The sequence below is a fragment of the Gavia stellata genome, chromosome 3 (assembly GCF_030936135.1).
Source record: "Gavia stellata isolate bGavSte3 chromosome 3, bGavSte3.hap2, whole genome shotgun sequence".
In the NCBI taxonomy this organism is placed as follows: domain Eukaryota; kingdom Metazoa; phylum Chordata; class Aves; order Gaviiformes; family Gaviidae; genus Gavia; species Gavia stellata.
The window spans coordinates 80,170,166-80,190,934 of NC_082596.1; the positions used below are offsets into that span (position 1 = coordinate 80,170,166).

Genomic DNA, 20,769 nt, shown 5'->3' on the forward strand with positions numbered 1-20,769 from the left:
TGCAAATCTTACCGTGGCTTGCTGGATGATGAGAACAGTAATAAAAAAACATGCTCTACAATAGGAGAGTAATCCTCTGCATTCACACATCAGCCTAATAAATCAGAGAAGCAATTGGCAGAAGAGTTATGAATAGAAAGAAATCCATGGCATATATACTAGAATATTATACAGCTGGAAAAAGTTGCAAATATATTTATCGCCCATTCAAAATGTGGGAACATCATATTACTTATGTCAAATGACATTGTCTTTCAGTGTGTATTACCTTTCCTTCCCTACCGCCTACTATTTTCAAATACAAAAGATACAGCTTTTACAAATGTTTTAATACAACCGGGACATTTTTTTCTCAGATCAGTGGAGAGAGATTCACGACACAGTGCAATGTTCTTACTGCATCTGTTGCATGCCACAGAAAGCAGCACAAAGGCATTCATCTTGTGCACATAATACTGATTTTTTTTTCTCTCCTCCTAACTGCATTAAAAGCATTATCACCAGATGTTCACATCTGAATTTTCTGCCTAATTGAATGTATTGCCTAAAATTCTCTCTATGTGGTTACTCATTCAGAAGCAAACTCCAGCTGCCCAAAGCTGAAGAAGATAGAATCAAAGAATCATTAAGTTTGGAAAAGACCTATAAGATCATCGAGCCCAACCATCAACCCAACATCACCATGACCACTAAACCATGTCCCGAAGTGCCATGTCTACATGTTTTTTGAACACCTCCAGGGATGGTGACTCCACCACCTCCCTGGGCAGCCTGTTCCAATGCTTCACCACTCTCTCAGTAAAGAAATTTTTCCTAATATCCAGCCTAAACCTCCCCTGGTGCAACTTGAGGCCATTTTCTCTTGTCCTGTCGCTAGTCACTTGGGAGAAGAGACCAACACCCACCTCTCTGCAACCTCCTTTCAGGTAATTGTAGAGAGCGATGAGGTCTCCCCTCAGCCTCCTCTTCTCCAGACTGAACAACCCCAGCTCCCTCAGCCGCTCCTCATAAGACTTGTGCTCCAGACCCCTCACCAGCTTCGTTGCCCTTCTCTGGACACACTCCAGCACCTCAATGTCCTTCTTGTAGTGAGGGGCCCAAAACTGAACACAGGATTCGAGGTGCGGCCTCACCAGCGCCGAGTACAGGGGCACGATCACCTCCCTACTCCTGCTGGCCACACTATTTCTGATACAGGCCAGGATGCCGTTGGCCTTCTTGGCCACCTGGGCACACTGCTGGCTCATATTCAGCCGGCTGTCAACCAACACCCCCAGGTCCTTTTCTGCAGCGCAGCTTTCCAGCCACTCGTCCCCAAGCCTGTAGCATTGCATGGGGTTGTTGTGGCCAAAGTGCAGGACCCGGCACTTGGCCTTGTTGAACCTCATCCAACTGGCCTCGTCCCATCGATCCAGCCTGTCCAGATCCCTCTGCAGAGCAGATCAACACTCCCTCCCAACTTGGTGTCGTCTGCAAAATTGCTGAGGGAGCACTCAATCCCCTCACCCAGATCATCGATTAATATATTACACAAGACTGTCCCCAAAACTGAGCCCTGGGAGACTCCGCTTGTGACCGGCCGCCAACTGGATTTCACTCCATTCACCACAACTCTCTGGGCTCGGCCGTCCAGCCAGTTTTTTACCCAGCGAAGAGTGTACCTGTCTGAGCCACGAGTCGCCAGCTTCTCCAGGAGAATACTGTGGGAGACAGTGTCGAAGGCTTTACTAAAAGTCCAGGTAACCAACATCGACAGCCTTTCCCTCACCCACTAGGCGGGTCACCTTGTCATAGAAGCAGATCAGGTTGGTCAAGCAGGACCTGCCTTTCATGAACCCGTGCTGGTTGGGCCTGATCCCTTGGTTGTCCTGCACATGCCCTGTGAGTGCCCTCAGGATGAACCTCTCCATAATCTTCCCCAGCACTGAGGTCAGGCTGACAGGCCTGTAGTTCCCTGGATCCTCCTTCCAACCCTTCTTGTAGATGGGTGTCACGTTGGCAATCCTCCAGTTGTCCAGGACCTCCCCCGTTAACCAGGACTGTTGATAAATGATGGAGAGCGGCTTGGCAAGCTCCTCCGCCAGCTCCCTCAGCACCCTTGGGTGGATGCCATCAGGCCCCATAGACTTGTGGGTGTCCAGGTGGCATAGCAGGTCATTAACTGCTTCCTCCTGGATCATGGAGAGTTTATTTTGCTCTCCATCCTTGTCTTCCAGCTCAGGGAGCTGAATACCCTGAGGATGCCTGGTGTGGCTATTAAAGACTGAAGCAAAGAAGGCATTAAGTACCTCAGGCTTTTCCTCATCCTTCGTGACAATGTTCCCCCTCCCTGCCACATCCAGTAGAGGATGGAGATTCTCCTTGGCTCTCTTTCTGTTGTTAATATATTTATAAAAACATTTTTTGTTATTTATAGAAACCTTTAGCCAGCATCTGCAAGGCAGATGCTGTAGGAGCGAGTGCTAAACCCAGATAAATAGGAGATCTAGACAGGTTTTGTTCAAGACCTGACTTACTCCCTTCAGCCTGCAAGAAGACCAGTGCCAGGCCCCTAAATGGCCGCAAAACAGAGGTCAAACTCAGTATCCCAAAGTTGTTTGCAGACATGGCTAACAGTTTGCAGTGTAGTGCATAAACAGGATAGTCCAGACAAGAGCAGTGAAGGTGCAATTATCCACATGAAGCATCGACAGTCGTTAATAATTAAAAAAAAATGGCTTTGGCTCGCTTTGGCTCTAAATAATTGTTGCTGACTATTTATTAGTATCATAGAAAAATGTATATTAAAGAGGAACTTCTGGAAAGAGGGGGCTATTCCCTGGAGAGAGAATTACTGGGCAGTGTGGCGGGGCGGGGGAAACATGAAAGCAGTGTAAAGCAGAGCATGGGGTAAAAATACCAATACATATTCTCAATATTAAGCCCACTATTTGCAAAATAATAATGTTTTCAGTCATTTTGTGAATTCATTTGATTCAGTCTCTTTGAGAGATGAGAGAGAATGAGGTAATGTTACAAAACGACTGAGAACAACAGGAAGGCAGCACACAAAATGTCTATTTTTTGCTCATCTAGCATTAACTCAGAAAAAAACAACCACAACTACATGTTCCATTAGTTTTATGAAATAATACGCTCTTATTTATTTATTTTTAAAACCACGTCACTTTACAGGACTGATACTTTACTCCCAGTTGAGGCTATTTTTCAAAAGGAATTATTTTGAAATGTGAACACAATAAACCCAAAGCATTACTCAAAATGCTTAGCAGAGCAGAAGAGTAAAAGACAAGAACTGGCCCTTGCAATCTGCCTCTACTTTGCTGTGCAGTCTTCAGTTAACCTCCCAACTCTTCAATTTACTCTTTTAACGGAATGTTACTCCTGTGAGGCTTGTCATTAATTCATTTATTTAACAACTGTATTATTTTTCTAATCTTACATCAAGTGAAATATATGCCAGGTGCATGGTAAACCATTATTATAATTCAGGCAAAGTATCCTGACGATGAAATCAATAATAACCATGGTTAAATGACCCCAGAGGGATCCCAGAGTGTATAATGCCACTCCTTCTGTGCTACAGAAAGCACATATTGTAGCGACACAGCACAGCACTCAGTGACATTCATTGATACTCAGTCTTAATAAATGTAAAGACTGTGCACAAAACAAAGACATGCACTCTATCGTCAGAAGAGATAAATGTCATAAAATGATAGTGCATAAATTAGATGATGAAACAACGGAGAAATGCACGCAGAAATACTTTTGAAAGCAGGATGATCAGTTTAAGATTTAATTCTGTGACAGAAGGTGGGATTTTACGCTTAGGGGGGAAAAAAAAAGTGAAAAGGCCTACCATTTTGTAGTTAACCCTGTTTCTGGAATTTATTATCAAAGTAAAGACAATTTATCAGCAAGAAAAAACAGATTGATATATTCTGATAAATATTATTTAGTAACTCAGCATTGGACTCTAGATTGGGAGAGATTAGTGAATGAAAGTGTGTTTTTTATTATCATTATTCTAAATAATAAAGTTTTAAGACCATTAAGAGTGTAAGTGGTCTTAACAACAGTGCTAACATAGATTATTGTGTTAAGACCAATGCAGCCATTTCTGCCTCATCTGTTTTAGTTAATACTAAAGTGGGAAAATATTCAGTCACGGGGTTGTATTATAGGCCATGAGTTAGTGCTTCTTTGCTTCATACAATTCAAACTGAAAGAGGAGAGAGGGTACCATAGAGATAGCATAAAGGGACATCCAGACCAGACATATTAGACACTTCAGACTAGCGCTGTAGTTACTGAAATGCTATCAAATATACTCTCTTGCACACCTATCAATAGAGAAGGGCTTGAAGTGCAGAAATCATTGTTTTACTCAGGAGAAAGAGACCCTTTACATCTGCCTTCCTTAACACAGAAATACATCTCAAGCCACTGACTGCTGGAATAAATAAAATGGAAGGGAGCAGAGAGGTTACGAGAGGTTACATAGGTCTGAAAATGGGATCAAATGGGGCTGATTTAAAAAAAAAAAAAGCAGCAGCAACAGTAGAAAACAAAGGCTGCTTTCAAAAAATCTCCTATGGAAAGAAGGTAAGACAACCCATGGTTAGTATATCAGAGTGATGAGATTTTGATCACGGGAGAAAAAAGGCTTTGTTTCTATAAATCTAACAAAATAAAGGATTCATCCTTCATCTGTTCCAGGTTTGTGTTTTATGAATCTTCCAATAGGACAGGGGAAAAGATATCTTCAGACACTATATCCCACTCCAAATTAATGGGACTGCAAGAATGCCACAAGATGCATGGTGCCAGGCAAACTGGAGACAGAAAGACCCCTGGGACACAGCCTTGCACCCACCCCTCTCAACCTGAGGGATGGAAGAAAGCAGTGATTTAGGACGTCATATGAGAGCCTGTTGCCAGTGAGCATCCAGGGTTGTGTGTCCAGCCCCATGGAGCATGAACCGCTGCTATCTCTTCGGGCAACTTTCCACTGCCTGAAGCAGCTGATGATGAAACAGCTGGGGCACACCTCTGCTCTCACAGACATCTGTGTCAAAGAGCACGATTTGGCATTTTTGGCACCATTTGAGTATATCATAAAAGCACCCAGAATGAAAGCAAGATGGGACAGCCCTCACAAACGTTTCGAACCTGAAACCACAGAGGTGTTTATATTGACGGGTTGTTGCCAACTTACCACCCTTGAGAAAAAGAAAAGGAAATAACTAAAGTAGAATAAAGTTTTCAACCCTGTTTTACAGGAGAGCCCATGGTCATGCAGGGCTAAAAATGGACCTAGGGCCTGAAACTTAGTCAAGTGCTTTCAGTAAAAACCCATTTTATTACAGGTATATTCAGGTACACAGCTTTTACTTAATCTGTTCATCATTTACAACATCTTCACATATTTACCCCATCCTTCTCTTCTCTCTCTGGCTACAATGAAACATAAATATGAAATTTTTTGTGTCGCAGCATGATAGAGTGGATTTCAGCCTAGGTGTGCTAGAGAAAGCTAAAATAACAGATAATCAAATTAGCTGTTCTTGTCACACTTTGGCTTTGCAATTATTATCATTCCCCTAGTTGACCAAGTCTCATTTTACACTTTGCAGTTACTTCTTATGTAAGACATATGCAGTACACCACAAATACTGTAACAGAGTAGGCTCTGTTAGTTGAAATACATTCTTCAAGTACCACCAGTTCAAAAGCTCTTTGCAAAAATAAAGTTAAAAAGATAAATAAGCCTTGAAGAGGAATGAAAAATGGCATTCCTCATGCTAAAGAATAAAAATCTTCAATGTAATGGCTGAGAAGTAATCATAAAGCTATTTGTATACTTTGTCCTTCTGCGAAGAGTAAGACTCTGTGGTGCTATTGATGGCTGTACACGGAAGTTACACCTAACTTTCTTTCAGTGTAAAATTGTATCGTTGAATGACAAGGTGCAAGGAGCGGAACGTCTTGTTGGAAAAAACTATTCCAATAATGCAAACTAAGAAAATTTACAAAAGACAAATCAAAGGGTAATTTCCAAAACCAGAGAGTAAAATATTAAAAAAACCCCACAAATAGCATTTTGTATACGGACCCAACCCAACCTTTATTGCAAAACAACACAGCATCTGTTGATTGACTTCTTAGAAAACAGACTAGAGGTCAGAAAGAACCTGAAAGTTAGGTCCTCCAAAATCATCATTAATGAGGCTTTATAAAATAAAAAAATTAAATTCCTACATAAAGACTGTTTCTGACTATGTCACTGGGTGCTGCTTTGCTTCATTAGAGTAATTTCTACCAGTAAAAACTACACAGAAAGTGTATTTGAAACAGACTGTTTGACATTTACTTGCACAGGTGACTACGACTGCCCAGGGTGATGGGGAGATAGACCCAAACTGTCCTGCATGCAGTAATCTAAACATGGGTAAGCAAAAGCATGAACATATCAGTGCTCATTTTGCGAATTAGGTGCAGGCAAGCACCCCTTCATATAAACAATCATCATTAAAACAGTAAATTCCTTGTGAAGCCATTTAGGGAAATATTTCTCAATGTGTGGAATTTTACCCATACAGATGTTTAACATATGAAAATTATGGTTATCGAAGTACTAATAAAATGTTTATAACTGAACAGGGAAGTATACTTTCTCCAAAAGTATGCAATTATTGTCTGCACTAAAATTCACTCTCAACAAATGTTTTAGAGCCTCTCTGCAATTTTTACATTACTTTTCAGTATCACCTATGAGATAGATACTTCTTTCATTTAAATTAAATAGCATGTCTATATCATCTTGCATGCAGAGATTAAAGGAGTTTACATAATGTCTTTAATGGAAAACTGACAGTATCATCACTGGACAAGCCAAATTCCAGCCTTTAACTGAAGAGATTTTAGTGGAAAAAGAAAGATAAAAGAGGAAGGCTATGGGAAGGTATGATTCGTCTTCAAACACACAGGAAAAGAAAGATATTCTGTTTTCTCTGGGACCCCTTATGGAAACAGAAGGGAATCCTGCAGAACACTGTAGAAACAAAATTAAGAGCACCTCCAACACCACTTCTGGATCCTTCAAATGTTATGGAGTGAAGAATTCTGTCAGCATTAGCCAACAGGTCTAAAAGCAACATCATGGACTGTTTGTCCATCACCCCGTACTAAGTGTAAGTATTCCTTGGGACAAAGCCATGCTAGAAACAGGTGTGTATGTAACCTCAACCATCATGGATCTAGCAGTACGATGGATGACATCAAAGTTACTGCAATACTGCAGTTATGTGGATTATGGATGTAAAAGAGATACAGGCTAGAAAAAATATATCCTGGAAGATGACAACAATAACTTACATTATATAATGAGATATTTTTTCTTACATGGTTCATGTTTGTATTCCATTTCAATCAGATGGACTACCACAAACTTAACAGAATAGAGGATGGGAAAGAAAGATGTATATTCAACGAGCTCTCACTAACAATAATAACGAGCAACATAAATATAAAAATAATGAAGATAAACAAGAGGTTAGTATAGTCTATGCATGCTGCTCGACATATGAAAGAGCGGTGGTATCGTGTTGAAAGGGTTCTGGGCACATTCTGAAGAACTCACAGAAAAAGATGCAGAAAAACTTTTAAGATTAATGACAAAATAAATGCAAGAGATGGTTTTGAGCAAGTTTGGAAAATAATTGTTTTCAGTGTGCAATCACTCATTTTTTTAGAAAACCATGCAACAACGTCTGGACTGATACTTTTCTTCTAAGACTGTATGAAATGAGTATATGGGAATACTCTCCAAGATAAAGAGGAAACTGTCCGATCCAGAGAGGTTTATTAAGGATGCAAGGGAAGGCTTCAGGCAGGACAGTTCAGTAGTTCCTGTTCTTTTATTTGGCATCTTTGCATGATTTTCCTGAGATGAGACGCTCAAGTGCTGTGGCTTTGATGGCAAAAATTAATTTCCTAGCTTGCAGAAAGGAGTCATTGGTGCCAAACTCCCCGAGTGACCCGTTACACCTTTGCAGCTGATGGCAGGCTGCCATTTTCCATGAGAACAAAATGGTGTTGGTGTGTGAAACTGCACAATTCAATCCTTTTATACGGTGACCTCATACAAAGGAGTAAGCTGTCATTATAGGAAGAAAAATTGCGGTGGAAGAATGAATCCTGTGTTTAATAGAATGTGCTCTTTTAAAGAAATGTTCTCTGCTGACTCTTTTAAAACACTTCTCTTTTCCTATATCCCCTGCCTGTTCCTTCTTGGCGTCCAGGACCAGCTACTCTGGCTTTGCTCACAATCTCACCATTGTTGGTGTAAGAGCCCTCTCCTAAGGAGAAAATGCCATCTGAAAGGGCCTTCTTGTGCTCTTCTGCCCGACCAACTTTTCATTTTCAAATATCTGATCAAAACTTCTTCCCTCCTTCTCTTTGGCCTTTTACACTGTCATGAATGAAAGAATAATTTATATAATGAATTGCTAAAGTATTCTGAGATTCTGAATTTCAGAATTATTAAGTCTAACTGTAATGGGCTGCCTGGTAATTTTACAACCTTTAACCTTCTTGCTCCCTATGTCCCCTTTCACATATGTGAGATCTTCAGCGAGAATTGGTAACTGCTCAACAGGAGATGAAAAATCCAACTATCAGACATTAGCAAAAATAATCCAATTTCTTCAACTCCATTCTAGTGTCTGCTGTACCACCTAGGCACCAAGCACAGGAAATAAAGGCAGAGAATGAGAAGTGCTACTGATAGCAGATGTAGTGCCTGCCTTGCAGTCAGCAATACTTAAGGAGACTCAGAAGTAGCACTTGCAGAAAACTTTCAGGTAAGAGCAGCAGTTACAATCATACCTTTAAATAAAGACTAGCACTGAACAGTTTTGAGCAGCATAGAAGCGGCAGCATCTGCAAGAAATAACACCATCACCTTTATCAACGGTCAGTGTTTATCGCATTTACCTATCGTTGTCCTGGTATGTCCAGGGCTGCAAGGGGAAAAATAAAAATTGTACCAGAAATATAAACCCTAATTCACTCCAGAAATTTTTCTGTGAAAAAGTAAATGACTTCTGACACCTTAGTAGCCAGCCTGGGGCATCTTCATATAAACAGTTATCAACTTTGCTTCGAAGTCCTTAAAGTTAGAGAAGGGCATTTGCAGACCTCATTGGTCTGAAAGAATTGCTACATAGAAGACTGAGCAGGGTGTTTATGCTTATGTAGCAATAAAGGTACATTTAGAGTGACGCAAATTCAGATGTATGTCTGTGATCAACACGTGTTTTAGAAATAACAGCTACCATAAATAACACAGTCACGAAGGGAAAAAGATCTCTCATTTCCCTAGCCATACTTCAAAAGTTTTTGACTTAATTTCTTTTTCATAGTTGTCTTCTATAGAGTATTTCCACCTCCTGTTCTTGGGGGGGGGACAGAGGAAGCAAGGTGTAGTATTCCATACTTCAGCCACAGAAATGAAAATATTTTAGAAGAGAAAAACGTAATGGTAAAACCATAAAAGGTGTTAGGAATCTCAGAAATATGTATAGTCATAGCTGCTATTTTTTATTTCTGTCTAAATTTTAGTTAACACTGTTCTACTCCAAAGGAATATAAAGGCCTTCGTCTTACCAAGTACACAAGAAGACATTTTATACAAATCCCATTAAACTCTTATGAGAGTTGGACAAGTTAACCACTATACAAAAACAAAACTGGAAGATTGAAAGAACGGTCAGGTTCAGAGAACAGATCATTAATCACCTTTTTGGCAGGCAATACAGTATAAATCATGCTTAAAAGAATCAGAAGAAGTATTTCAGGACAGTTATTTCCAGGAACTCTGGATAAAATAGCCATTAATTGCAGTGTGACAATTTGATGTTCATTAGTGATAAAGGTAAATGAGTGTGGTTTTTCTTCTGTCAGATAACTCCAGAGTTGAAAATTTAAAAACTGCATTACATTTCAAATTCAATGCATCCAGTAAATAAACTAAATTGTTGCATAATATTATTCGTTCTCTGTGTGTGTATGTTCCAAGTGCATGTTACACACTAATACTTAACAAATTTTTCAGTGCACTCAATTTCCTCAGTGCCTGTCAGGTGTATGAAATACCAGCAGTTTTCCTAACTTACACATTCCTGTATTTGTCCTTTCTCCAGGGTTTGAAAGACCACCAAGACAGTTTTCTTTCTTTAGTCCAAGTCATTTGCTATGTTGACGCTAGGCATTTGGTAAAAGAGCAGTTTTCTGTGCTTCAAAAGAATTGTAATTTTTCAGCTTTGTAATCTCAAACTTACACCTGGACTTCCAAAATTTGTAATTACTAATTTGACAAGAGGTTGCAAGGAAAATAAAAATTAGGATGTGTCCTGGTGCTTCTTTTCTTTGCACCTGGTGTCTGAGCCGGTGTGTTTTCCTGCGACCGCGTGCAGCAGAACTAGCACCCTGCTTTCCATGAAGAAGGAATCATATATTAAATATGGTCATTCTCAGACACAGGAGAATCAGCTACAACACACAACTGCAACACAAATACTTTGCAGAAGAGTGAATTTTGCTATCAGTTCCTATTACTTAGGTCTTAGTTCAAGTCATAATTCAGACACATCCTTAACAGTTAGCACGTGAGTTGTCCCAGGTAGGTTCAACAGCACCACTCAAGTTCCTCTGGCTGGGCATAAGCCTAGCAAGAGTCTGGGGCATCTGCTGTGATATCCCCTTATGACAGGATTTTGAACTCCTCGCACAAAAGGATCCTCAAGAAATTCTTATTCAGAGGTGAGCTCAAGCAGACCCTAAGCACACTCCCGATCCCTTTGGGTAGATCCTGATTCCAATAAACGAATACAGAAACTGTTTAAGTGCTCTGTTGAACCATGGCCTAAACACAACAGGACTTACCATTAAATACTGTAAGTTGGTAGATAGATAGATACAGGCAGAGATAAAATAGTTTGCTAATGTTGGATGCTTTAGTCTAAAACACTTCACAAAGCATTAGAAAAGTAGACAACACATCTCATTTTTTGTCTTCTTAGAAAAATCTACAGTACCCAAAGTCTAAAAGCATATTCTCAGGTGGACTGTCTAAAAAAACCCCATATTTTGGCATGTTTCTAAAGACAGTTTATATATTATGGAGTGAGGAATATATCAAAGCCCTGAATAATAACAAATGAAGGGGGGAAATCCGCATTTTCTCTGTTATCCTTTTTCAGAGAAGGAGCTCAGAATGCTGCCTAGTGCTCTACCTTTTTATATACTTACCTTCACCCTTTCAGCTTGTGAGCCTGAAGCTTACAAAGGCTGATGTCCTAGTGGGATGTGTTAGATCAACAACAATCAGTCTTCTTTTTCCCTAAATGGTTAGCAACGAAAATCAAACCATCTTCTCTCAAATGTGATAGCTACATAAGAGCTCTCAATCTATGGCTAACAGGAGGAAGCACAGATTGTACAATGAATAAATTGCTCTAATCATTTAATTGCCTTTCTCAGAGATTAATCAATTCTTTTATTGAAAAACTAATTTGTGAATAAGGATGAGAAAAGAGTATGGGGAGAGTGTGCAGTTAAAATTTTCAGCAATACCTGTAACAGAGTTCTCTTTTCCAGTGCACAAACATTCTTCATTTTAACATTCACGTAAATACTTTTTTTATTATTATTTCTAAGATGTTTGAGGTGATGTACGCAACCAGTGCAGTTCTGCCAGTGCCAGCAGACCACATACTTACTTACTCACTTGGGAATTTCCTCAGCATGAAAAGTCTAGAAGGGAAAGCTGCTATAGCTGGATAGAACCACGGAGTGGTATGTGCTGAGGGTGAGGATAATGAAGCACTAGCAAGGCAGCATCACTGCCCAGTTCTGACAAATAAGCAATAGCAGATCCTGATCTCAGCTTACCTTTACATGTCAGGCTAAAAGATGCCAGTACAGGCACAGATTTATGTGCATACCACATGTCCCTGACTAGCAGTATCTCTGAGAGGGCCAGGGGAGGCAGCTGGGGCTGATACAGCTTCACTCATTCAATTTTAATTGACTCCTGTGTGTTTGTCAAATCCCGCAGAGCTGCCTTCCTTCTGTTTTAACTTGTGCCAAAAGTTGAACTGGTCCCATTAACCACAGGGAATAAGCAAGTAAGAAGTCCTGATCAGCTACAGGTAGAGAACAAAGTCTGCATTGCTGTTTTAATTACATTTTAGATGCAACCTGCACTGAATTTCAAAATCATAGATCAACGATAACAGTTCAAGCTGCAAACCCAGTGAAATTAAACTCTAGTCACACAATTATACATTAAAGCAGGCTTTGATTCAGAATCGTTTTGCTTAATTTTCAACTTTGGTGTTTGTATTTAGGGTCCAAACATCTCCCTCTGAAAATCCTAAGGAAATGCCCATATGCTTCAGTGGGATCAAGACTATACCACTAGCTGTTTACTGAACAACTACTGATACAATGTTTAAATGGTATGCAATCAATCAAAATATTCAATACCAAACAAAAAAATTAGTGACAATAATATTTTATGCATTTTTTACTTCTCCAATGGTAATAAATGACTTAAGCGAAAGCTTGAGTAAAATGGGTCTAGACATATACACATGATTTCTTCTGTAACTCTTTTTAAAATACATATAAATAATTGGTGATGATAAATGGCAGGCAGCATCACTGTTGAAAACAAGGGTCTATAAATCTTACCTCTGCTTTTATTTTATTGTCTCCGAAACAGAGGTGTTGTAAGTAGGCTGCAGCGTTGGACTGTACTGAGGGAAATTGATGCTGTAACATCTGTATAACTTCTGGAAGCTCTGGATCTCGCCATCCAAACTCTCTGTGCGAAAACAAACAAGAAAGATTAATCAAAAATGCTGCTATTAGTGGATAAATGGGGCAACAGTTGGGCCAACAAAGAAGACAGACATGTCTAAGTAAAATCTTCATTTTTTTCCCATTATTTTCAAAGCAAACCTTAAATCAAATATGAAGCTATTTTTCATTTTAAACTGTACTTCTCTGCAAAAAAAAAAAAAAAAGGTTATGTAAAGTATAACTAGAGTAAGTAACTTTATGGAATTAAGTCCCTAACTGCTAGAATTTCCTAAATAAAAATGGCTATATGAAATCTTCATATAAGAAAAGAAAGAAGATACATGCTCAGACCATTATACTTTCTCTATTAAAATATGGCAGCTAGAATCAGAACCACAAATGGTTTGCTGTGAAATGCTAGCTTGTCAAAAAGTCATTTTTACTTACTGCAATCTTTAATATAAATTGCTATCTTATATAGAAAGCAATGACCTATTTTATCTTTTGGTTTATTTTTTTCCAGATATGGTCCATGCTCAGTGTAAAACTATTATACATTCTGGCCCTGTTGGAGCAGGGATTGGACCAGACGACCTCCAGAGATCCTTCCAACCTCAGCCCTTCTGTGATTCTGTAATTTTACAATTATACAACACACATTTATGCATCATATTACTTTTAAATCTTCATTCATACTACTCAATCTAAAGCAGCTAGGCAAATACAAAGACTTGGTCTTTGCACTTTTTTTTAATCCACCAAAGCATGAAACACCATTAACATCAAATGAAACAACTGAATCCAAGTGTGTTGAACAAATCTCAGCAGGTATTCTGCAGCTTCCAGAACGGAACTTAAAATCAATCTGTCACTTCAGGTAAATTTTCCTCCTCTGTGTTTAAGGGTAAAATCATTCATGGAAAGGGCTTTGGACTTTGTGTCCCAAGAGCCAGACATGCACACGGCCACTTTGCATGAGATACTTAATTCTCACATGCCTTTTCCCTAAGAGCTAATTTTTTGTGCCATATAAATATTTTCACCATCTTCCACCTAATGCTACATGTACAAGGTGATAGAGGGAAACTAGAGGAAAGGGATGACTTGTGAAAAAGGTTGTAGGTTCTCTGTTGCAGTTACCATGATCACCTGGGAGTTCATTGCCATAAGACCCCACAAGAGCTGTTGCAGAGTCCGGCTATAATATTCAAAACAATATTTCTGATCATTAGTTTCTTTTCCAAATTACGGGGATTTTGCTGCATTGAGGCCAACTGTATGTACATCACTGGCAGAATTCACCTGCGTTTGAGTAACCCTTACAGTAGCTCTGCAGTCTGTCTCAAGTAAAATCAGGCATCACACTTTAAGTACAACAGTTCTCCAAGACATTTCATTGAAATAAGACTCATTTTACAATAATAATGAATTACTACAGAACAGAGGTATTGTCTGTTCCCTTCACATATGGGATGTTTGCCAGATTGAGAGTTGTCATTACAGTTGTATCTTTATGAAGATCCAGAATGTAAGTAAGAGATGTAAAAAAATACACTCAGAATTTCATCGGCTATTTCTCTTCTGACAAAACAGATATTAACTCATGAACATTATATTTCACATTAAGTGTACATTAAGTGTTTAATACAAAGAAACCATGAAGATGTATTAATAAATCACATAGGGACTATTCCAATGAATCTTGAGATGAGATAGACTGTTGGAAAGCTTCTACAAGTGACCTTTTGCATATATTCAGAAAGGTCTTAACATTGAATTGATACTTTGAAAAGTCAGACAACATTGTAAAAAGTATCAGGAAGGCTAGAAACTTCAGCAGCCGCAGATGGCAAACACCACATTTTCTGTGTATACCAGCTTACTATGACTCTGTTAACAGGTGAAAAGGAAGTGATGCTTTGGTTAAGCACTTATTTCTGTTTAAGAATGGGTAGTACAAACCCATAAATTGACAGAGGTGATAGAAAGAATGTTATTTGACATGTTAGCTTTCTCTTGTACTTGCTTTCTTACAGTTAACCCCGTTGACACATCTTAACAGGTTCTTCAAGCACATTAGACCTGCCTCCCATATACATGGCTCTCAGCCAGCCAAAGACATCTTCCAGAAAATATTTTTAAATAAAAATAAAAAATTAATAAAAAACCCCAACCCACCAACCTTACTGAGGACAAATTAATTATCCTAGCTCCACTTGTGGTTTATTCTCATTTTCAATCCTAGATGCGAAGTGCAGGTGTTGGTACTTTGGAGAGGATACAAAATACCAGAAGAACACAGCTTGTATGACAAGACAACAAGGGGAAAACATTTGAAATGAGTTGTTTTAGACCAAGTAACTGTACTTCAAAGTGTTGGAACTTTTATTACCAAATTCTCTCCCAAAGGAAATTTCGTCCTTCATAATATGTGTATTACTCGAACAGAAAACAAACAAACATAAAGCCCGTGTACAGCAGTACACCATGGAGTCTGACAAGCAGTTCAGGTTCTTCTTCCTCTTGTCCTGGAATGCAGGCCAGAAGAGGCAATGAGGGGGCAAAAGGAAAAGGTCCCTTCATCAAAGGTACAGTTAATTGTTCTGATGAACCCGGAGTCTTGACATGGTGTTTACATATGAAAACAAGGCTGTGCCTACTTTTCCCCTCTGATCTCCCAGAAGAAAAGTTAGCAAATAAGTGATGTATGAATACTTGTTGGAAATGGTTGTGTGCACACTGGATGCAAGTAGAAAATTAATTCAGAAAAGAAACCCTTAGCACTGAATACTGAGTTTGTCATGTAACCAGTTTCAGGAGAGATCATGAACAAAGCAGGAAAAAAAGCTAAAAAATTTAGCCCCAGTATGCACTGTCACTTCAAGCAGATGGTCTCTAAGATGATTATATTTTTAGTAGTATCTAAATGAAATACAGTAGCTATATAAAACAAACAAAAACTTCTGTCAACAGTTAAGGCTGCTTGAATAATGGTGATAATTTTAGCAGCCTTCAGGGCAAGAAGGACTAGTTTCTGGGGTTTAAATTTTTCATTTGTTTTATACAAGTCTCTTATAGGTTGGGAAAAAAGTAAGATAAAGAAATAGAGGATTTTTTTTTAAGAACAGCAAGCTTGCAGCTCTATTAACAACACTTACTTGAAAAATTTAAATATTGATTTTTTTTTCTAATTTGGCTTAATTATGAGAAGTTAGGAAGGCTACTTAATGAAGTCAAATGGCAGAGGTCTTGAGAAGGAATTTCTTGAAGATAAAGGTCCAAAACTATTTGGAACATTTTGCATAGGTGTGGAGGAACTTCCAGGTCATGGCTCCAAACATACCTATATGACAAAAAATACGTACTAAAATAGAGTGCCAAACAAAAGTAAGAGAAAAAAAACTAGTAGGGAAGGAAGGTACGTTGTAGAAGTCAAGAGCTGGAATAAACTGGGTTGCAGCCTGGAAAGTAACTGAAATTAGATAGCAAAATATCTTTTACTGCGTACCAACAAAAAGCAGTAGTAGGGTCAGTACTTGATGAACATAAGGGTCAGATTAAAGGAAGGGAGAAGGATAATGAAAATCAAATCTACCTCCATTTCTGTGAAATATCTGATATTGTGCCACATGGAAATTAGTTAAAATGGCAACATACAAGGATCCAATCCCTAGTAAAATTATAAAGTAGAATTAAGCAAAATTTGAAACTGTTGTGAATATCCTAAACAAACACTAGCTAAGCCTGTGTCCTTTATTAACATCCCCATGCTTACAAAATCTGAGTGAGGCGATCTACACAGATGGTAAAACAAGCCAGAAGGCTGGAGCAAATCTGAGGAGGTGCATGGCATGCAATTTTTGAGAATGCTATCAAACAGGATCTGTGTAGTTGATCCAAAAATGAAGAGTAAGCTAGCATCTGTACATTCAAGATCTTCTGCTATTATGTCCGTTTCCCTTGGAATACCAACACTAAGCTTTTCAGGTCAGCTAAAGGCTTCTGGTGGTGGTGTGGGTTTTTCCATGAGAGAATCACGGCTCTACAAGAACTTCACAGCTTTGGCTGGAAAGCAGCATTTGCCGTGCACTCCAATTATTTTGGCAGGTTGTAAAAGTGCATTATTTCTAGGAAGCGTCCTCATCTGAGGAGACTGACCAAAGCATGCCAAGGTGTTCCACGTTCTTTCTTTGACGGAAACTGTGCTCTAGGGAATGTAGGATTGATCTCATTTTGAATCCTGCAGAAGGTTTTAGCTTGAAGTGGTGACTAAGGCAGATGTTCCATGGATTACAACAGGCTACTGTTCCAGGGGTGGCAGAGGACCCAAAGGGGAGTGCTGAGTTATATGTAAGCTGGCAATATGTATGCCTGGACTATCACAATAGGCTACATTTTATCTGTGAAGAGAATCAACAAGGAGCTGGACATGAGACACAACAACTCTGAAACTAAGAAGCAGAAGCAGCAGCACCAAGAAATCCAGGCTGATTTGGGTACAGCAAGTACTGCATTGAAACCAATTCCTGCTCCTGCTGTCATATCACATACATGTCAGAAAGTAAAGGAGATGCAGACTTAAAAGACATTGTTGGTAACACAGCGGAGTGCACTGGCTATGTGGGATCACTTAAAGGTGCTGCTGAATACAGACTACGTACTGCATCTGAATATTTGCTTGAATTATGCCAGAATTTTCTTTTTCTGCTACTGCAAATACTGATGACACACAGAAAAGCAAAACCAAAACTCCTGTTATATCTATATCCGCACTGATTTTAAAAAGGCTACAAAATAAGTTTTAAAAGCATAGATCTCCAATTGGTAGCTAAGGATACCAATCAGTTCTACACAGCATTGGAGAAGCAGGTGTGATGGCTCTGTCTGCTCTCCATCCATTGGTCACGATGAATCTCATGAGAGCTTTGGTTCTTATTTCTGATTTACATTATTAGAGCAGATCGCGTCTGATCAAGCAGTTGGCACAGGCAAGCACTGACACCCAGAGCTATTCCTGTCTCAGCAGCATTCCCCAAAGGCAGTGCTGTGAAGACGGCTGCTATAAAGAACCATATGCTTGACAAAGACTGAACTACCACCAAACATTTATCAAAGAAAGAGAATGCACAATGTTTAGATATATTTATTACAAAAGTGTACGTTTAAACCAGACTGGTCCATATGTGCCTGCCTGTCTTAATACGCATGCGTATATGTGAGACAGTCTTAGAATGGTGAAGGAGAGGTTTTCATATATGAAGTGGTGCTCAAAGGCAAAGACAATACCATCTGAGCTAAGGATAATCCTTCCTAGATTTCTAACTCATAGACATTGTGGCATTGCTGATGCCAGTCTACAAGACTTTATGCCTACAGAAACATACCCTTCTGTTTGCCTTTTTCCACCCCTCCCAAAATTGAATAAATAAAGCCTGAAATATTAAAAATGTAATTTATTTGAATTAAAATTAATATAATTAAAATAAATTTATTTAAATTAAAAATAAACTTATTTATTCAAGAAATAAAGCCTGAAAATCTCTTTGCCTCGTTTCTGAAAGGAGAGCTGTGAGTATGGTTTTCTGCCAGTCCTAGGAAAAAACAAACTACGTGTAGCTCAGGATCAAACAGAAGGAGAACTAATCAAGAGCCAAGAGAAGATCAAAGAAAGAACTACCTCCCATGTTTAAAGGAAGAAATTTACTTCTATTAAAAATATTTGGAAGGGAATATACTAATACTACAGGAATCTCTTTCTAAGGACTTTGTCTTAGCACATTTAAAAAGAGCAAAGACAAGATGTTAAACTTAACTGGTAAAAACCCCCAAAAATTCCTAAACACAATCCACAGACAAGGATTGAGATATAAAGAGAAAGAAGCCATCTAACAGCTCGTTCCCTTGTTTTCTTTCTGTGATTCTACGACAGTTGGTCAAGCAAAAGCAAACACATACTTATTACACTTAATTTATTGGGAGTTAAATTTGAAATATTTCCTTGAAGTATTTTCCCTTTTTCAAACATACTTCATTACATGCAAGCACATAAATATACACAGACTGTCAGCCTGGTCTGAATGTTCTGCTACAGTTTAAGAGGAGGCAGAACTACTATATTTGCTTTGAAAATATAATCCATGAATATTGGGTACCTTTAGCACACAATTTTAGGAAATAAAATACAGAGTTGTCAATCTCTGTTCCACTCACCTTGGAAAACCCTCAAAACCCTTCACCATATTGTCTTCTCTAGTCAAACTTGGCCAAAGAAGTGTACAACAACAAGCAAGATCACCTTCACACCCCCACACTGATATGAACAACATATATCCACAAGATGTAGTAACAGCAGACTTGGACCCAATACAAACCCCTTAGGGCAGCAATGAAACCTTATCAGCAGAGAGCTCCCTATACCTCTGTTTTGCCCTTTCAAGAAAGATAAACCAAACTCAGACTACTGGAAAAGTTAGGAACAAAATAATCTGACATAGTTTAGGCTAAATTTGGAAGCACCAGAAGTAAGGACAGAGAAAAGGCACCGTAGGTGTATCTTCTATGAAAAAAAATGTAAGTTCTAATGAAACAAAGAAATCCATCTACGTTACTGTTTATTCCAACCCGAAAACTGCAGCCTGTGTGGGGTGCTCTGTATGACTGATGCAAATGCATCCAGTGTCACACAATCAGAGTAAATGTACACATCTCACCAAACCTGCAACTCTTGAATCTCACAAATCTTTATCATTTGCTTCTTCCTCTAATGGAGTTCTTAACACTTTCTGAAGAGCTGCTGATGTTAGAGCAGCGTGCTCGCCAAATGCCTTTGTAACATTAAAAAGATGATTGCAATAACCTCTTCATTGCCAGGTTGCTTAATTTTTTTTTAATACATGCACAACTGTAAATTTGATTTGCAGGCAAAAAAATGTACGAATGGTACAAATGGAATCAGAAAGAGGAGGAAGCATTTCACTACAGAGTCTAATGACACTTGAGGTATGGGAAAAGTTGATTTCAGAGTTTGTCAGCACTTGAGCAGGCAAACATTAGAAAGATATGCTTGGCCCAACAGTTACTCATTTTGATTTGGGTAACACACTGGATCTACTTACCCAGGCATACTGTGACCTGTTAATATATGCAGTGTTAGGATATTATCTGCCATACCCAGACCCGCTTCACTGGATCAATAACTTCACTGATGCAAACGGACAACACATTCTGGCAAGGTACCGTTTAAACATTTAAGTGTATAATACATGAGCAGTCAACAACATTTGACTGCACTTCAATATATACTTTATTTTTAGTTAAGCATTTAGCTTACGTCTTCCCTAGATTTCAAATCTAGCACAGCTGAATGTAAACCAGCTGTACAAACATTTGGCAATCCTGCCGAAAACCTGGATGCTGCTCTTGGGTTATAATGTTTTGCTTGGTTTACGCTTCCATGTGGCCTAAACTAGAACACCATGCAGTAGTGCTTACAAAGATTCATCACAAACATGGTTTTTACAATGTATTTGTGTCTGCTAATGAGGTGCAGAGGAGCATGCACTGTGGCAGGTGCACAGGATTCCTGCCCAGCTCTGCCAAGTGGTGATGGAGATGCTCAGCGTGTCCCAGGTGGGCTAATGCAGCACTTCTTCAAAAAAATCACCTCTCTGATAAAGCAAAGGGCTAAAATTGACTTCTACAATGGCAAATATACTCTCCTGCAGTTTTGCCTTTGTACCCTTTATACGTTCTCCAATAAGGCATCGCTTTCCTGTTTTTACATTACTACCTGTGATTTAGATTTTAAAGTAAGAAAACCATAAGAAGTGAGCTTGTGAAGAGGCAAGATGAGAACTACTTCAACGTAACAAAAATGGTCTGGAGCTGAACCGTCTG

At 39.0% G+C, this 20,769-nt stretch overlaps 1 protein-coding gene across 1 annotated transcript in view; it reads right to left on the minus strand.

Moving 5' to 3' along the window:
* CTNND2 (catenin delta 2) overlaps positions 1-20,769 on the minus strand; it is a 556,320-nt gene that overhangs the window by 166,197 nt on the left and 369,354 nt on the right. Inside the window, exon 9 of the mRNA XM_059836017.1 lies at positions 12,763-12,895. Coding sequence (XP_059692000.1) covers positions 12,763-12,895 — 133 coding nt within the window. The remainder of the gene's footprint in view (positions 1-12,762; positions 12,896-20,769) is intronic.